A 19,125-nucleotide genomic window follows, 5' to 3' on the forward strand; every position below is an offset into this window, starting at 1 on the left:
TGACAATTATTTTCATGTTCTGGATTCCAAACGATAAATTCCGATACATTCGATACTATTTTGTTTAAATACAATAAAATTGCTTATCAATTTAAATGCTGAATTTAGGCAAACTTGTAAATCACATAACAATCATGTGAATTATATGCATCACAAAATTATAATGAATGTAGTGTACTGAAATTTGTTTTTGAAGTATACAAAAAGAGGGTTTTTTAATTCACTTTAAGTGAGTGTCAGCAAAGGTAATTCAAATGTAAAAATAGAAGAAATGTACTTGCACAATTAAAGGGGGTCATGACATGAGAAACCAAATTTGCCTTGATCTTTTGGTATATAAGAGGTCTTTGTACCATTAAAACGTCCTGCAAGTTTCATAGCTTAAGACGTCCTCCCCATTATAAACAAATCATTTATTTAATCAAGCTCTAAATACAGCTCGTTCTGGATCCATGGTAAGAAGTGACGTCACGGTACGAAGTGACGTACCAGCGTTTGCATATGACCGCCTCCAGCGCAAGACAACTACGCTTTAAGCGCAAGGCAACTACGCTCATTTCGTATCATCGTCGCGCCTACGCGCTGCGCGCCTCTCAAGTGTTCAGTCGACGGACAGCGAGTGGGTCTGTGTACAGGGGAAATTTACGATGCCACGCAGATGTGCTGTTCTGGCTGTGGACAAACAACATCTTTGAATACGCTGCGAAAGATCCAGACGTCAGGGAAAAAATGGATGCACTTTATTTTTTTGCGGACGTCCCAGTCCATTTTAAGGATGACTGTTTTGAGAACAAATCCCAAAATGATGCTGGCTTTGCCAGAAAACTGTTGCTCAAAGATAAGTCCGTGCCGACTATTCTGGGCTCAACAACGACGACGCACACTGCAAGTAATGTATTTAAAACTTTAAACTACTTTTTTAAATCCGCTGAATACGCAAATGTTCTGGCTGGGGGCGTAAATAATTGATGCATAGGCACTGACGTTAGCCAATCATAACAGTGGGCGTTAACACTGAACTCTTAAAGGGGAAACACCCCCAAAACAGACTGTTTGAATCAGAGGATGAGGACCAGGGAAAAGGTCATAAATCACTACATTTTTAAAAGTCTTTTGTAAAAAAAACTATAGTAATACTATAATTGCACCTAAGGGAACATAATAATAAAATAAAAAAAACCATGTCATGACCCCTTTAAATAAACAACACTGACTAGCACTGATGTCCAGCTGACGTAACCTAGCTCAGCAAGCTGTTTATAAGTGAAAACCGTTGTTGTTGTGGTTAGATTTTTACAATGACATTGTAAAATCATTCATTAAAAAAATACATCCTGACAAAGATCTGTTCCAGCATTTAGAATGGCATCTTCATTCTCTCCGTATGCACAGGGGGATATAACAGAGGGATCAAATACTAAATTAAATCTGTGCTTTTGATTAAGACTGAATTAATCATCGCAGGACAGTGGTGAACCGTGTGCCAATCACATTCAAATTCCGTCAGGAGGACGCAATATTAAAATTTAATTCAGAAAAGAGTGTATTTTAAAAACGCACTCTGAACCCTGGGGGTTTGAGAGAGAGAGAGAGAGAAGAAGAGAGAGAGAGAGTAGAGAGAGAGAGAGAGAGAGAGAGAGAGAGAGAGAGAGAGAGAGATGAGAGAGAGAGAGAGAGAGAGAGAGAGAGAGAGAGAGAGAGAGAGAGAGAGAGAGAGAGAGAGAGAGAGAGAGAGAGAGAGAGAGAGAGAGAGAGAGAGAGAGAGAGAGAGAGAGAGAGAATATACCATCAATGTATACAGTACATGTGCAAAGTGAATCAGCCTCTTCTAACTGTGTCCTGTCACATCACATTATCGTCGTCACATAGAAGAAAGCCTTCAATATATTGTCAACACTTATAATTAGCCACGACATTCAGAAACAGGCGGTTCAAGAATTGTGTCCTTTAGTAAATATAGCTTCAAACTATTTTTGCACACAGAGACCCAATGAACAAGACTTAAAGGCATAGTTCACTCACAAACTAAGGTTCTGGCATCATTTGCTCACCTTAACGTAATTTGCACATTTTCAATGTTACTACAGATTTTGTGTGTGTGTGTGTGTGTGTTCTGTATATTTATGGTTTATGAGGACGCAAATGTGTATAAAGACATGGGTATTACAAAGTAAACGTGGTTAACGAGGACACTTCCTGTGTCCTTTATTAAATTTAATAAAAGGAAAAATATATATATAAAAAAATGGCAAAAGTTTTCTGTGATGGAAAGGTTAAGGTGTATTGTTAATGTGGCAATAGACTATACACAGTTTGTACAGTATAAAAATCATTATGCGTATACAAGTGTGTGTGTGCTTCAGGTTTTCCCTATACGTTATGGGGACAAAATGTAATTTTGGAACAAAAAAATGGTTTCTCCATTAGGAAAACAGCTTATAAATCATACTAAATTATGTTGTTTGGAAATGTACAAATGCAGAAAGCTTTCTGTGATGGCTATAGCGGTATGGTTAGGGTTAGGGGATAGAAAATGCTGTGCGGGTTTCACTACAGATTTGCACAAAACTTCTGTGATTTTTTTCTAAATGTCGACAAAAAATTATTGCGAAATAACGAGTTGACATGTTTCCATTGGGCGTATTTTCAAATTCGCAATTTTAATTTGCACAATTTGAAGGGTAATGGAAATATGACTAGTGGCTGGTCTGTGTGAGCAATTCCATAAATCTGGTAAACCTTCTGAATGTATATAACCAGTAAGGCCTTGTCCACACTAAATAAAATGATCCTGCCAGAAGAATTGCGTGATAACTTTATTATGTCTGTTCCGTATCATCTCAGTGAGCTTTTGAGAGGTTTTATGCATGCGCTGTCAGGTGAATTTAAGTTTTTCCCACGTTTCAGTGTGGATGAGAAACTTTTGGAAAACGCCTGAAAACGCTTGTGTGGACGGAGAGCATTTTGAAATGAAAACGCCATTTTCAAAAGTATCTGGATGAATGTAGACGATGTTCTTGTTTTTGTTCCGTTTTAAAATGTTCCTGTGCTCACTTGCCTGTGTTCTGTGTCCCAGTTAGTTTCCTTGGCTGTTAGGCCCCGTTTACACGTACATGGTTATTTTGAGAAACTGAGACATTTCCCTTCGTTTGTGCGCTTCGTTTACACACGCAAACGGAGAATTTGCCTCTGAAAACGATTCTGTCTGAAAACTCCGGCCAGAGTGAAGATTTTGGAAAACTTTGTTTGCACGTTTGCGTGTAAACTGAGAAAAAGTGAGTTTTAGGCAGCCGACGTCACAGTATGAGACTATTTTCGGGATTCTGATTGGCTAACTTGGGCTTGAGCTTCTCGTTACACTGCCACCTACAGGTTTGGCATGCTCTTGATGGCATATACACGGGTTCATGTAAACGAACACTTTTCTGAAAACTGACAGGTGTGCACGATGTTGTTTTTGATAACGGAGAGGGTTGAAATGTCCGTTCATGAAAATAGCCGTCCACGTGTAAAGGTAGCCTTAATGAACCTATAGTTCTGTTAATTATATCTCCCTGTGTATTTAAACCCTGAGTTCTGTCTGTTTTTTAGAAAGGGACATTTTAGCTGATTTAGCTTGTATTTAAAATATGAATACTAACGGAATGATGCGGTGAAGTTTATCCCTTTTAAATTCCCTTTAAAATCTCAGAACCATTACCAGAACATAAAGATAAATTCAGATTTATATCAAGTCAGGGGTAACAGATTTTATTCAAAACTAATCCATGCCTATAAATAAGATGTGGTCTCTTTCTCTCTACAGTGTGTGTATATTCATGTGTGCCCACTCTAGATGCCCACCAGTGCCAGATGGCCAATAAACACAGGCTTGAACGAATTTGGGGAGATTTTGCAACCTCTAGTGTTCAGTTATTAACATAAAGCGAGAAATGGATCATTAACCTTTTAAAGAAATGAAAGTGGATTGCTTCTATAAACGCATATGCTCAATTAATTCTAGTTCATTTGAAAGCGCTGATGGTTGTGGGCTATATTCAATTTTGGGTCATGCGTCTAGAGGTTTTCTAATCCCTGTCTGCGCTGTTGACCCGTAGACGAGGTTTTAGAAGATTACTAGTTCAAAGAGAGAAAATGTTTAGAGCAGAAGACTAGCATCCTGCTGTAAACACTGTACAACATACTGCTGTACTCTTTAAAATAGTATGTGAAACAGTATGCAATGCTAAACATTTCAAAACAGCAATACACAGTACAGTACGACAGTCTGATCAATCATCACTCTACAAATGACAAAGCGGAGCACAATAATCATCATAGTACTGGGGAACTTTCTCAGAATCAAAGAACTTTGGCTAACGTTCTGGCAAGGTTCTTACAAAGTTATGAACAAACGTTCCTCCAGTAACTTTCTTTGATTGTCATTCAAAGATATCTGGTCTTTAATAATGTTCTCAAAACATTAGCACAAAAAATATTGTTTATACATTGTTCATTGAAGGTTCTGAAAACATTTTAGTTTGACATTCTTCTAACACTTTTTAAATGGCACTACTTCCTTCTGAATGTTCAGAGACAATTCAAAAGTAACAATTCCATATTGTTTGAAAAATTAATGGAATGTTTCCTTAAAATTGAGCAAATACAGCCTCAGCTCAGACGAACATGAATGGACCACAGCACCAAAATGGAGAAGTGTGACAAACTAAGTAGGCTACATTTAATAATTTTTTCTTAAGTTCATCCATTGTACATACCATAGACTGTAAGGTACATACCCTTACCTGGCGGGTGCATAACATTTCATGACGAGTTTTTCCCGGGTTTTTCCTGAAGCAATCGGCATCCTGCACAAGCATCCCTGACCCTGGCACAGTTCAACCAGGCATCCTGCCATTTGAGTACCTGGTCAACTTCTTTCTCCAAGTATATAGAAACACTTAAGTATGTGTATGTGCATCATGAATACGTCTTTGTACAGCTGTATTACAGACGTGACGCATACGCAAAAAAAAAAAAAAAAAAAAAAGCGTTTTAAACAGGTTACTGCGTCTTTAAATGTCTCGCGCGCTAGCCGAACAGGAAGTGGCGTCAAAGGAAAACGCTCTGCATCTGCGGAAGTGTCAGTCTCCGTGTGTTTTCTGCGATGCGTTGTGTGTGATTGTGAATTTATTGCTGTGATTGTGATGTCGGTGCTCTACATGGATAAAATAAGTCGCGTTTATGAACGTTATCAGGAGTATGTGAGGACGAACCCGGCCGCCGCGTCTCATCTGGAGAGCGCAGTGCGCGCGCTCAGTTACCTGATCGCAGGTGAGACACTGGATGTCTGTCAAAGTGAAAGTAAACATACTCTCTCACGTCTTGTAAGACAGTGTCGTGTAAGACTGAAGCTAGATGTATGGTTATTCACTTATTGTATTGTATTCGGCAGTTGTCTGTAGTATTGTGTTGTTATCTTCTGTATTTTGGGTCCTTTTTATTTCAAAAACATTAAAATTCATCAAATATATGTTGAGTGTATAATTTGAATGCCTCGTACACATTTTTAAAAGCACAAATATTTAATGTAGCCATGAGATATAAAACAAATGGAGAAAATGTTCTTTACATAGTTTGTCATGCTACAATGTAGAACACACCTGTCATGCCAACTACCCATTAACTGTATATAATGTATTTACTATTCAAACATTTTTGGACACACATACTCATTCTTTATTATTAGCTATTATGTTCTGCATTTTAGAGTAAAAGTAATAAAAACTGAATTTGGTGTATGGAAACGATGACTAAAATGGTAAGCTAATCTATGTAAATATTTGTTTTATGTTTGAGCTTCTTCAAAGTAACCACTCTCTAGATTATAACTCTAGACAGTTTTAGGTGACGTTGTTTGATTACATTTAATTATAACTTCCATGTATTTTTCTCATCACAGGTCGCTTCTCAGACTCTCATGAAATCTCAGAGTTGGGTAGGATGCACTACTTTATATAATATTGTTTTATTTTTGTATGAATGCCCTTCTATATATTATATTGTGTTTTATGTGTTTCTCACTTTGATTTGCAGTGTACTCAGCGTCTAACCTGCTAGTGCTGCTGAATGATGGTATCTTAAGGAAGAATCTCTCTCGGACGTTGACTGTGGTAATGCATGTCTCTTAATGAGATCATATTTTTTGTTTTTGGTTTCATTTTCCACCTCCTCTCTGAATAAATGGTCCATTTTTGTACCATGCCTTTAGTAAGCGCCCCTTTCTCACATGGTTCACTCACATTGACACATAAAATGATCCACCTTAGATGACGTTGCAAAAACAATTAGTCAGGCTGAAATGATCAAAGACCTTGTTAAAATTAAACTTCAACTGCTATTTGATGTCAAAATATTTTTTTCTAGTGTAGTAGAGAGTAAGTTTTGAGTTCTGACAGAAGTGACAAAAATTATATAATAATGACAATATAATTAATATAATAAAATATATAATTAGACAATATTTTGCAGATTTATTTTTGTGTGTGTGTGTGTGTGCTGGTACCTTGACTTGTTTTAGTCTGTTGTGGACAGCTGACACACAGCTTTTAATATTTTTCATTATCTGTGCGCTGTTTAGTTCTCTGCAGTGACTGAAATTTACTTTTTAATTAAGGGGTGACATTTGCCACCTTAAATTGATTTCCATGGGCATTTTTACTTTTATAAGGGCATTTTTTTTGTTCTAACCTCACTAGATGTGTGCATCATCGTTAATGTCAAATTATTGCATTTAATCAATAGGTTAGAATAATGAGACACTATAGGCTGTTACCAGTCAAATTAAATCAGTAACAACGAAATCCATTTTTGCACTGCAAAAGTGGCCCCGAATCTACATCTAAAGCAGCATTTAGATACATTTACTTTTGAATTATAATTGCATAAATAAATAATGATATATTTTTTAATTGTTTTGAATATTGAAATATATATTGAAAATAATAATACTTGAATATATAACTAAAACTGCCAGCAAGTCACTGTCTTAATGAGTGAGTCAGTGGCTGCATCCGAAATTGCATATTTCTCTACTACGTAGTAGATGTAAAACATTATGTGACAAAAGAAGTACGTCCAAATTCACAGTACTCATAAACGAGTTGGCAAAAACTACCCATATGACTTACTTCTTCCGGCGAGATTCTGAAATGTGCATATGATGGACACTTTACTATCCCACGAGGCCACGGGACAGGATTTGTGAATGGCAGTGAAGTGGCATAACTGATGCTGGTAGGTCACATGATAACGATGACATGGCGAATGTAGTATCTCCAAATTACATTCATACTACACACATTTATACTATATAGAACATATTTCGTGAAATAATTACTTATTCAAAATAAGTACCTACTTGAGAGTATACGATTTCTGACACAGCCTCTGATGAAAAAAAACCCAGCATGCTTGTGTGGTATTGCTTAACTATATCATATACAAATATAAGACAAACATTTTTTGCCTTCATATATTGAATTTTGAGGTCATTATACATATTATTGTTGAGTGACATGCTCAATAATGTCAGCTTCCACATAGTTAAAAACAATGTCACTCACTCCTATCTGACAGTTACATTATGTTTTCATGGTACATCAAGTTCTTTTATCCTTTTATAGATCCAGGAAACTTTGATTTCTCATAAAATGACTCTTCTAAGGCAGTTTTCTCTTTCTCTTAATCATCACACTTGCATAAGGGACTGATATGTGCAGTTGGCATGGCAACCACCATAAAGTTATCTACGAATGAGAGTTTTCTATTGTAAAACCGCACAGTCTGTGTCTGTTGCAAGAGAGAAGATTCAAAGTTGTGGAGAGCTTCATGTGTTCAAAGTCGCTGCCAGCAGCTTTCTTTGACCGCACATTGTCAAAGAATTTATTTCCCAAGTCTTTTGCCCCAACTCTGCCACTGTGCTGCAATAGACTTGTTGTTATCCACATTTTCGCCCCGCACCGCTCGAGATGGCTTTGAAATGGGCAGCTTGTGAAATACCCCTGACCCCTTCAACAAGCACAGTCTACAAAGCTCCATTGTTTTTTTCTGTACTTTTGTGTGTGTACTTGAGAGACATATTTGGCTTTGTGGGCTCCATTGGCAGGGCACAGGAATAAACACATTTAAAGACAGGTACTTTCAGAGCAGCTCAGCCACGGGGACAAGAAGAATGAGTTTGCGTTTACAGCCATGGGCTTTTGAGCCGTGACCTTAATGGACCTCCTCACAGGCTGTGGGACTTTATATTGAGTTTGCGATAGTCCAACTAGTCTAGTAAACAACATAAAATCTAGTCCTCTTTCTCATTCTGGCTTATTCTAGTCTAAAAACACCACTTGTACAGGAAGAGGCCGTCGGACTGACATGTAAAGCTCCCATCCACAGTTCATTTTGATCCATTTAAGGGAGTAAAAGGGATAGTTCACCCAAATTCAGAAAATTCTGTCATCAACTGCTCTCTCATGTTGTTCCAAACCCTCAAGACTTTCGTTCGTCTTCGAAACGCAAATGAATATATTTTTAAATGAAATCTGAGAGCTTTCGGTCGCTCCATTGAAAGTCAATCACCCAGAACTGACACTTCAGAACCTTCATAATGAGATTGTAAAATAAATCCATACGAATCGAGGGGTTTAATCCTTAAGTCTCCTGAGGAGATACGATAACTTTATATAATGAATGAACACATTTAATTGAGGCTTTTATTCACTCCTACAGGTGAAACTCGAAAAATTTGAATATCGTGCAAAAGTTTCAGTAATTCAACTTAAAAGGTCATCAATCACTCATTACATGCAAAGTGAGATATTTCAAGCCTTTATTTGTTATAATGTTGATGATTATGGCTTACAGTTTATGAAAACCCCAAATTCAAAATTTGAATATTGTGAAAAGGTTTTCATAAGCTGTAAGCCATAATCATCAAAATTATAACAAATAAAGGCTTGAAATATCTCACTTTGCATGTAATGAGTCTAGATAATATATTAGTTTCACCTTTTAAGTTTAATTACTGAAATAAATGAACTTTTGCACGATATTCTACTTTTTCGAGTTTCACCTGTAAACATTGATAAGCAAACAAACATGGAGGACTCCGATATGGTATCGAAAGCTCGATTGTACCTGTGACAAACAAGAACAAACCTCATTGGTTCTCACGCATCAACAAGCATGTTTGAATGACGTTACTGAAAAACAAACATACTAAACGAAATGTGTTCATTATATAAAGTGTTCGTGTGATTCGTGTCTCTTCAGAGGACATGGATTAAACGGCTCAATTCATATGGATTTCTTTTACAATCTCTTTATGCATGTTTTGACGCATCAGAGTTTTGGGTGAACAGACTTTCAGTGAGAAATCTTCCTCAAATCAAAAAGATTTTATTAAAAATATCTTCATTTGTGTTTCGGTGATGAATGAAAGTCTTATGGGTTCGGAAAGACAAAGAGGGTAAGTAACTAATTTTCATTTTTGGTTGATCTATCACTTTAATCTAAAATGGATTATAAACCACAGTAATAAAGAAATGATGAATTTTAATAATGGCACGCTAAGGCTGAGACTACAGTATGGCTAACCTCTTTTCTTTTGGACCTAAATGAACAGAAAAATATTAAAAATTTCTCTGGGTTTTATCCTGATCTTGTGTGTGTGTGTGTGTGTGTGTGTGTGTGTAGTCTCTTTCTCAACAGAAGCTGTTAACCTGGCTGTCAGTATTGGAGTATGTGGAGGTTTTCACTGAGATGGGGGCCGCCAAGCTGTGGGGGGACGCTGGACGTTGGCTTGTTATTGTTCTTATTCAGATTGCCAAGTAAGGACCCTGTTTCAGAGGTAGTATGCTTAAAGGAGTAGTTCACCAAGAGGACATATCGTCATCATTTATGCACCGTCATGTCATTTCATGTATGACTTTCTCCTTTCTGCGGGATGTAAAATGTTTAGCCGAATGTTCTCTTTTCCATTCAATGAAAGTGAATTGCGACATGCACTCCAAAACAAGCTCAAAAAAGGACACAAAGAGCACCATTAAAGTAGCATAAAAATAGTCTATATGACTCCAACACCATTTTCTACGTTTTCTGAAGCCATACAATAGATTTGTGCAAAACACAAATATTTAAGTTGTTGTTTTATGAATATTCATCTGCTGTAGCTCTCATTGATGACAGAATTGTCATGTCTAGTTGTACTAACAGTTAATCTAATTATTGCTGTGTCCTCATTTCTGTCGTCCCAATTCGTCATTCTCTCCTGTGTTTTTCAGAGCGATTCTGCGCTGTCTCCTGCTTTTCTGGTACAAATCAGGCATTCAGACATCACCACCCATAATTCCTCTGGACAGGGACTCTCAGCTCTGTAGTCAAGGTGAGATAGACATTACATTACATTCACATTTATGCATTTGGCAGACGCTTTTATCCAAAGCGACTTGCATTGCATTTCAAGGTACACATTTATATTCTTGCTTTCCCTGGGAATCAAACCCATGTAGACAACGCTCTACTGTTTGAGCTACAGGAAAGCCAAGAACCACAGGCAGATTCATATTTCAAAAGAGGTTTGCAAAAATAACTAGAAAAGTTCAAGATAAACTATTGACTCAACAAAGCCTTGTATGAAACGTTCACCTGTGGAAGATTTTTATTGAGCTGGATGTAAAAGAATCAAGTGTGGTCTATGTGAAAATAGCCATTTTATCCTACAATTATTTCTGATGATCAATAGCACTCGCTCCGTTCCCACGGCTCTCGGCCCCGTCCTGCTTGCCACACTCGTTTCTAATGAACTGAGGACTCTTTGTGCTACTATCATATAAGAATGAAGCATGTGATGAACTGAGATCTCTTGTTTTACTTAATATAGTTTTAGAAACACAATAGTGGCATATATGAAATACATTGACTCCACCTTGATTGGAGTGAAAGGAAATTTGTATTTAAGGCTGTCTGGCATTAAAACCCTAAGACTTCAAGACAGAAGCCGCAACAAACCCTCTGGTTGTCTTTGGCCATTTTCACAACAAAAAAGATGAAGTTTTTATTTCATTATTATTTTTACTTTTATGTATAAGTGTACATATATAGAGATGATAGATCGATCAATCTAAATTGGTCCTCTGGTTGGTCCAGTTATCAAATTGCATCCTCCGTTGAGGCAAAATCACATGAGTTTTTTGTTGTGCATCGAGGGATTTATTCTATAAATGTGTTTCCGTTTTAGTTTATGCGCATGTCTTCTTATCTGATAAAAAAATTATCCACCCCAATCGATTGCATACATTTTTATGCGCAATTTTAGAATTTATAGCGTTTCCATCCAGCTTATTTTTAATGCAATATCCCAAATTTCACATAAAAATAGGTGGATGGAAACATAGATGATCTTAGTTACTAAGTGTTCCTGAAGCTCAAATATTAGAGCACGGTGATAACAATGCCAAGGTTAGATTTAATTCCCAAAGAATGCAAGAACTGAGAAAATACAGTATACACCTATGAATAAAAGTATGCCGAATGCAAAAATCTAAATAGTAACACAAAGATTTCAAATTCAAAAGTCAGAGTTAATTTATTGTTATTTTTCCACTGCGTGACAGGATGTTAAACCAACTGAAGTGTCTCTGGAAAGCGCGGCGCAGGGCATTTAGCACCGTCACAACAAACAATGAACCCACAACAATAAGCACCAGAACACTCCCACTGATGTCAATAAATAAACCGTGTGTGAGACAATAAGAGCAGTGTATGGCCAGTGCAGATAAACTGTCATTGTGTTGTTGAGTGTAATGTAAGGCTGAGTAAGAGCCCATGGAGTTACTGTGGTTTGCCCTTGAGCGTCACACTGGGAGACTCAAAGGAAAATGTCTGCTCCTGCAGTCTGTGTACTATGGGTTCTTTATGAGGAAAAGTGATTTCCTGTGATCTCCCTACACAGAGAACAATACAGAAGAAGATGAGGAGGACACGTCTTTCGTGGGCCAGCGTTCAGGAAGAGTGGTCCGACCACTGGGAAGCGGTAAGACTTGGCAAAAACAGGACCAAAGCACGCACATCACCGGCAAAAAATGCTCAAATGGGGTGTTTGACAAAGGAAATAATGTGGTATGTTTGAACAACGATTTGTGTACCACCCAGATTGTAACCCTTTCTTTCAACATATTGTGTGATGGAAGCGGTACACTGATGATGTTTTCTGGCTATGGAGTGGTACTGAGTCTCAATAGTTTGAGTTTAATAAACTGTTTAGTGAAAACTGCAGTGCACTGAAATTACCATTGATTTCCATCAGGAGCATATCAAATTCGTTTTCAAATCTGTATCAGGCCTGGAAACCAGCTTGCATCAAAAACCCACTGATAGTAATACAGTTATATGGTACGTCTTATCATCCCGAGTCATTAAAACATTCATTACATATCTCCATTCAACCGTATACGTCGTACGTGCAGTATAGGTGATGATGACTTCCAACATCAAGCAGCAACTTTATCAGATTGGTTTAGAGCAAGCGTTTTATGAATATGTCACAACGTGTGTGTCTTGATAATAGACCGAAGACTTTTGAACATTGAGTGAACTGCTATATTTAATACTCACCGTTGACAAAAGACAGAAGGATTTTCAAGAAATAGTAGTATCTAAGAGACCACCTAATCTTCACAGTATTTTGGTTTGAGCAGATGTAACCCATCCCTCACATTTTTTTTTAATAAAGTGCCTTTTGACAATTATAGATGTAATTTTGTAATATAGATGTCAACAATGTAATTTTACTTTAAATTATCAAATATCAAAAGGATTATCAATGCAGATTTATTTTTTACAGCTATCTTTGATCATATTTACCAAGGGGGCAAATAATTCTGACCAGCGCTGTGTGTGCGTGTGCGTGTGTGCGCGTGTGCGTGTGCGTGTGGTTGTGTATATATACATACAGCCATTATATATTTAAAACAGTAATATCCTATACTAAACCTAAACTAGTCTTGACAAACTATATATCATTTGAAAGCTTACAATCTCTAGTTTACATATTTGGTGATTTTCAAAATAAATTACAGAGCAGCCGTAATTTATCAATTTGCAACAAGAATATTTTCATACTCCTAAGGCGTGTTCAGACCTTTATTTTGAAATAGTGATGAACATAAAAAATCATGAAAAAATGGTAGAAACCTCAGTTTGTTTTCATGCCAAGAGTTCAAAAGATAGCATCCATTCAATTCTTTTAGAAAAAAAGGTCTGAAAATGTTTTAAATACAAAGAAAAAAAGAATAGATTAACCATTTGTGATGTGGCAGCGAGCTATAATGCACATATGTGATCTTTTTGTGTTTCTTAGAGGTTGAATTCATTTTAAAATCTGCCAAACTTTTGTCAAACTATACATGCATACATACATACATACATACATATATATATTGTATGAACAACCACTTTTATGTTAGATACAATTAATCGCGATTAATTGATTTGACAGCGCTAGTTTTTTATTTTTAATAATCTAATTATTTATCTAATAATTTATTTAAAAGATTTTTAAGCTGTAAGTTCTGTGCCCTTATAAAAATGTATTGTTTCCTTTTTTTTCTAGCACCATCATTACAATCTCGTCTTTGGGGTCTCCCTCAGAAAATGAGCAGGAATCAGGAAGAGGATCTCCACTCAAGCCCGACCCCTCTGGGTCTGCAGGAAACCATTGCAGAGTCCCTGTACATCGCACGGCCGCTTGCTCATTGTATCCTTTTTGCTAATTCCCTTTTATGACAATTTTCACAACAATATCCCAGTGTAATATTATCCCAGGATAGCCGAATAGTTAATTTATACCCAGGGGTGTGGGAACAATTGGAAAACTCAAGTGGGAATTAGCTATTGTAAGATTACTACTTACCGCTTGGTTTTTAAGTGTCAATTTATGTGACCAGCTACACATTTCCTTTACAGCATGGTCAAACAAAATAAACACTTAAAATATAATGAAATACAATTACTCTAATGCAGTGGTTCTCAACGTTTTTTTACTCCAATGCCTCCTATTTTCCAATACAATATTCAAAGGCCGGCACTGCCTTTTTGTAAATTACATTTCAAGGTTTCAGAGCTGAATTTTTTCAATATTACCACTTTTTAATCTATGAAATTACATGGCTTTTTCCAGTTCATTGTTTATTGGATTAGGGATAAGGATAAGGATAGTTAAAGTCGGCATGAAACGAAAGTTGCGATAGTCTTTCCTTCCCTATTGTGACATATATCCGAGTGAAACGGCTTCTCGGAGAAATGTGATTGACAGGTTGTCCCGCCCTCGCGCCAGTAAACACGTCATCAAAGAGATGTCGCTGCAAAGGGAGGGAGAGATATTTTGATTTGGTGAGCAACACGTGTGTGTGTCACATAGCCAGGATATTCACAGACAGCGCGTTTCTCTTCTGTCTTGTAACTTGCTTGAATGAGAGCATGGTCATAAAAATTTTCAAACAATTTCATCACCACTGATCATATTAAAGCTTCATCAGGATTTTATAATGAACACACATTTTTCTAGTTATACCAAACTCTAAAATGTATGCTCATTATAAAATCCTCATGAAGTTTTAAGATGATCAATGGTGATGAAATTGTTAGAATATTTTTTCATATTTGTCATCCTTAACATTTGCAAGTGGCCAGTCTTGGGATTTGTGGAAAGCGTTCCTGGAAGCCTTGGATAATCTCTGGTCTCCTAGAGATAACCAGGTACAGAGTGCTTACGTTTGCTCCTCTCTCTCTTTGCTGTCTTTGTCAGGCTGTCTGTAAAGATTTGAAGAAGTTCAATCTGATGCTGTTTTCTGTCCAGTTTCAGTTTGTTGAGTGACACGAAGGCGCTGAACCGCAGAGAGCGCGCTGAGATGAGGAGACGGGCCTTTCTTCTCCTCTACTACCTGCTCCGCTCACCCTTCTATGACCGATACTCTGAGTCAGTCTCCTTTATTGCATCCACTCCATTAGTGCAGTTTTCTCATGTGATGTGCCTCTGCTAGTGTTTTCTTCAAATCCATTAAGCTTAAATATTTCATCTTTGGTGAGCAACTCCGCATGCACAATTTGTGCTACAAACATGAATGATTCCTCAAATTGTGCAGTGTTTTGAGAGAAGGTTCTGTTTTCTAAGCAAACAGAGTTAAAATTTTAATTTGACAAAGAAATTGGTCAAATAAAATCTGATATAGGCTTAGCAACCACTCAGAACACCCTAGCAACCGATTAATGCCTGATATACTAACTGTAAAGTTTTCGTTCTCGGCTTTTAGGGGTAAACATATGTTTGCATACGATACCTTTGCAGCGATATATTGTTAGCGAACACCCGATGCCGATCATTTAGATGAAAATAGCCAAATTTCCATCCACTTTTTGCAATGTTTTTCTATCGACAAAGTGAATATACATTAAAAAAAGATTGTGAAATTTGCTGTCGCCACGCCCGAAAACCGCCACTGGCCAATCGTGGCTTAGCAACCGTAACTAGACGCGGGAGGTCTGGCAAGCTTTCGAGCGAGGGAAACATGCCGAAGCGTTGTGCGTATGTGGAAATCTGATACCCGGTATCCTAAAAGTTTGGACGGGGGTGGAATTTTTTTCCTTCCCGAAACCTAAAAAGCCGAGGGGAGAAATGCCGGGCGTGGATCAAGCAGTGTGGGACGCCCCATTCACAACTACATGTTGACAGGATTAACATTTACATTTACATTTACATTTATTCATTTAGCTGACGCTTTTATCCAAAGCGACTTACAATTGCTATATATGTCAGAGGTCGCACGCCTCTGGAGCAACTAGGGGTTAAGTGTCTTGCTCAGGGACACATTGGTGTCTCACAGTGGATTCGAACCCGGGTCTCTCACACCAAAGGCATGTGTCTTATCCATTGCGCCATCACCACCCCAGACAAAAACACCTATTGCTTGGAAACAAAAACACCTATTGCTTGGAAATAATGATGGTTCTTTGTTCATAATGCATATATTTGAACGTAAAATAAGACGATTAAAGGCTAGACGGAGGCTCACTGACATACTTTAAAATATATTTCAGCATTTTGTTAATCGACGGCCTACCCCTGAGTACCCCAATCCGATCGCGGCTCTCCCGGTGTTAGTGTTAATCCACAAGATTTATGGATAAGCTGTTTGATTTATAATTATTAGATTATTTTCACATTTCACTTACTCTGCTGTGCATGAACATAGCTGTTCCTCAATTTGTGTGTTTCCCATTTGAGTGGTCAATTGGAAATTATTCTCGAATCGGTTGCATATTATGTCGTGGATATATCCCTCGAATGCATACTGCAGTCCCCTTTGTCTTGCTCTCTCAGATATTTCACCTGTTCGCCAAAAATTACTAATTATCTCCTTGGGAATGTCTGACACCGGTGCATACACACTGTAATAGACGTGCCAGGCGCAAAAGCTTGTCAGGCGTAGCAACCAGGGATGTAGTGGAGGCTAAACGCACGTAAACGCCGTTTGCGCACCTCCCAAAATTCGGAAATTGCGTTTACCCACCTCCAAAGTGCGCTTACCCACCTCCAAAGTGCGCTTACCCACCTCTAAAGTGCGCTTACCCACCTCCAAAGTGCGTTTACCCACCTCCAAAGTGCGTTTACCCACCTCCAAAGTGCGTTTACCCACCTCCAAAGTGCGTTTATCCACCTCTAAATAGCCTATAGTTCCTAAGCCATTTTAAATTAAGCTTATGTCGTTTTAGTTTCATATTGTTCATTATTAGTTTCATAGGTTGTTCAACCTAAGACAAAGTCTTTCATGTGCATTACTGTCAGTAGCCGCGTTTCCATTACCCTTCAAATTGCGCAAATTGAGAATTGAAAATACGCACAATGGAAACACGTCAATTTCGCAAAAAACTCTCGTTTATCGCAAAAAAAGTTTTTTTCAGGCAATTCGAAAAAGGAATATTTCGCAAAACTGCAATTGAAACAGTTTTTGCGCATTTACAGTCACCTGACTTGGAAGACGCGGTGTGTTTGGGGACCGTGTACGCAAAAATAAATTATATTATATTAATCCATTAAATTATAACATTTACTAGGCTACATAATTAGAAGACGCTTTTATCCAAAAAAAGGAACAAAGCAATTTGTCAAATGTCATTCATAATACGGCTTAGACAATAATAATACAGGACTAAGATTATCACAAATAAACACAAGATTTTGACGCATATCCAAGGGTTTGTGGAGCGGAGTGTGGAACGCGCACTGTATGGCACGGAGGCGCGGGCGCGAACACTTCCTATCAACAGTGAAACAATTTAAAATATCAAAACAATCAGGCGCAAATTCGAACAAATTCGAATCGAAAGCTACCTTCTGATTATGTCATCCATATGAAAGGTGCATTTCCCTCTAAAGGCGCATCCGCTTAACAGCGGAGATGGAGATATGTTTTTTGCCGAGACTGATTTGGTAGTTGAAGGTGTTTACCAGCCAGAGTGAACTTTCCTGGAAGGTTTACTTTGGCAAGCTTTTTCGAACTTCAAACACAATCTTTGTTTTGGCCCGATTTTGCTCAAAAAGTCCTCATGCCAGTTCGTCTTCGATTCCGCTTGAAATATATCAGGGCCTTTAGCCACTTCCTGGCATCATGATGACAGCCGGCTTCGCACGGCTATATTTTTTTCCAGAAAATGTAAAAAACCTTATTTTTTACACGTCATTTATCTAGATTTCAAAATGCACACCTTCACTGCATAATGGGGCTTTTTGTTCCCAGATCTAATGTCTCTTTTACACTCACAGGACGAAGATCCTCTTCCTCCTTCGCTTCTTGGCAGATTATGTTCCCGGAGTTGGTTTGGTTGCACGTAAGTGGCGTATCCATCTCACCCAATGGATGTTCAATCCTGTCACACTAAAAGCTTTAAAAAAGATATGTGCTGACTGGATTTCCTTTCCTGTCCTCTCAGGTCCGCTGATGGAGTACTTGCCCATTTGGCAGAAGATCTACTTTTATAACTGGGGCTGACGTCAAAGTGAATCTTTCACAGGTCTGCGCCGGCAAAATGTTAGTAGAGAATGAGAGGAAGCCATTTAGAGGAGGCGACAGCGACACAAGGACTCAATCACACCTGTGCCAGAACATTACCACATTTATTGAGGAGTTTTGTAGTCAGTGAGTAACAGATGCACTGCTGGTCTCTGAGACATATATATCTGGATAGTGATTTTCCGGTTGCTGTTTTTCTTATCTCTTTTAGCTTTCACATAATTTTATGCATCTGAGCCTTTTTCCCACCACATTTTTTGCACTTATAAACATCTGTTGTCAAATGAATTTTGGCCAAACTTTAAGCTCTCTCATCCCGTTATCTATCCCTAAACATGAATGCCTTCTTTCTAATTTAGATGGTGAATTCCAGGGAACGGTTTTATTGAACGATAATTGACTGGCTGAAATGAATTGGACAGTCTTTCTGTTTGTTCTGTTTCTGTCTGATTCGTCCTCAAGAGTTTTGTGGCATGGCTGGGATGAAGCTGAATCTGATTCTTTTAATTGTTGCTACATTTGCTCATTAAATGGAATAATCCATCAATGATGAAGGTCCACCGTTGTTTCGCAGGACTCCAATGAGACTTTGGTGTCTAAACCAGCATAATGAGCGTGTTTTTACACTGTGTGAAATAAACTCATTCGAGTCTCAGTTTGAAAGCCCATCATTATTTTGATTGAAAGACCTGAAGCAAAAAATGAAAAGCATGACTTTTTTGAAATGCTGTGAAATTGGATAATTGGTTTTGTATATACCTCCGTGCATTTAATAAATCTTTAAATAATAAGAGTCCTCATGCCTCAAGTGTTTTCCATCAGAGAGCAGAATTTATAATGCTGCTAAGAGCTACTTGAACACATATGGGCCATAACTCAAAGTCTGGTCTCGCAGTGTTTTCGTTCAGCTTTTTTCAAATCAATGTTTGAATTAAACATAAATGTGATGTATGTCCTCCAGATTCATGGAGTCTCGGCTGTAGTGTATACGCTCGTGAAAAAATCCCTGAACTACAGTATCAGCAAT

General features: G+C 37.8%; 1 protein-coding gene across 1 annotated transcript; it reads left to right on the forward strand.

The window, feature by feature from the left end:
- The first annotated feature begins 5,068 nt into the window (after positions 1 to 5,068).
- pex16 (peroxisomal biogenesis factor 16) lies at positions 5,069 to 18,891 on the forward strand. Its single transcript, XM_079620062.1, has 11 exons — positions 5,069 to 5,313; positions 5,942 to 5,977; positions 6,076 to 6,152; positions 9,727 to 9,860; positions 10,314 to 10,414; positions 11,984 to 12,064; positions 13,643 to 13,786; positions 14,715 to 14,787; positions 14,888 to 15,007; positions 17,852 to 17,916; positions 18,019 to 18,891. Exons 1-11 carry the CDS (start codon positions 5,187 to 5,189, stop codon positions 18,075 to 18,077), a joined length of 1,017 nt encoding a protein of 338 aa, XP_079476188.1. The 5' UTR covers positions 5,069 to 5,186; the 3' UTR covers positions 18,078 to 18,891.
- Positions 18,892 to 19,125: the final 234 nt, after the last annotated feature.

This window comes from Phoxinus phoxinus (genome assembly GCF_949152265.1).
Source record: "Phoxinus phoxinus genome assembly, chromosome: 8".
In the NCBI taxonomy this organism is placed as follows: domain Eukaryota; kingdom Metazoa; phylum Chordata; class Actinopteri; order Cypriniformes; family Leuciscidae; genus Phoxinus; species Phoxinus phoxinus.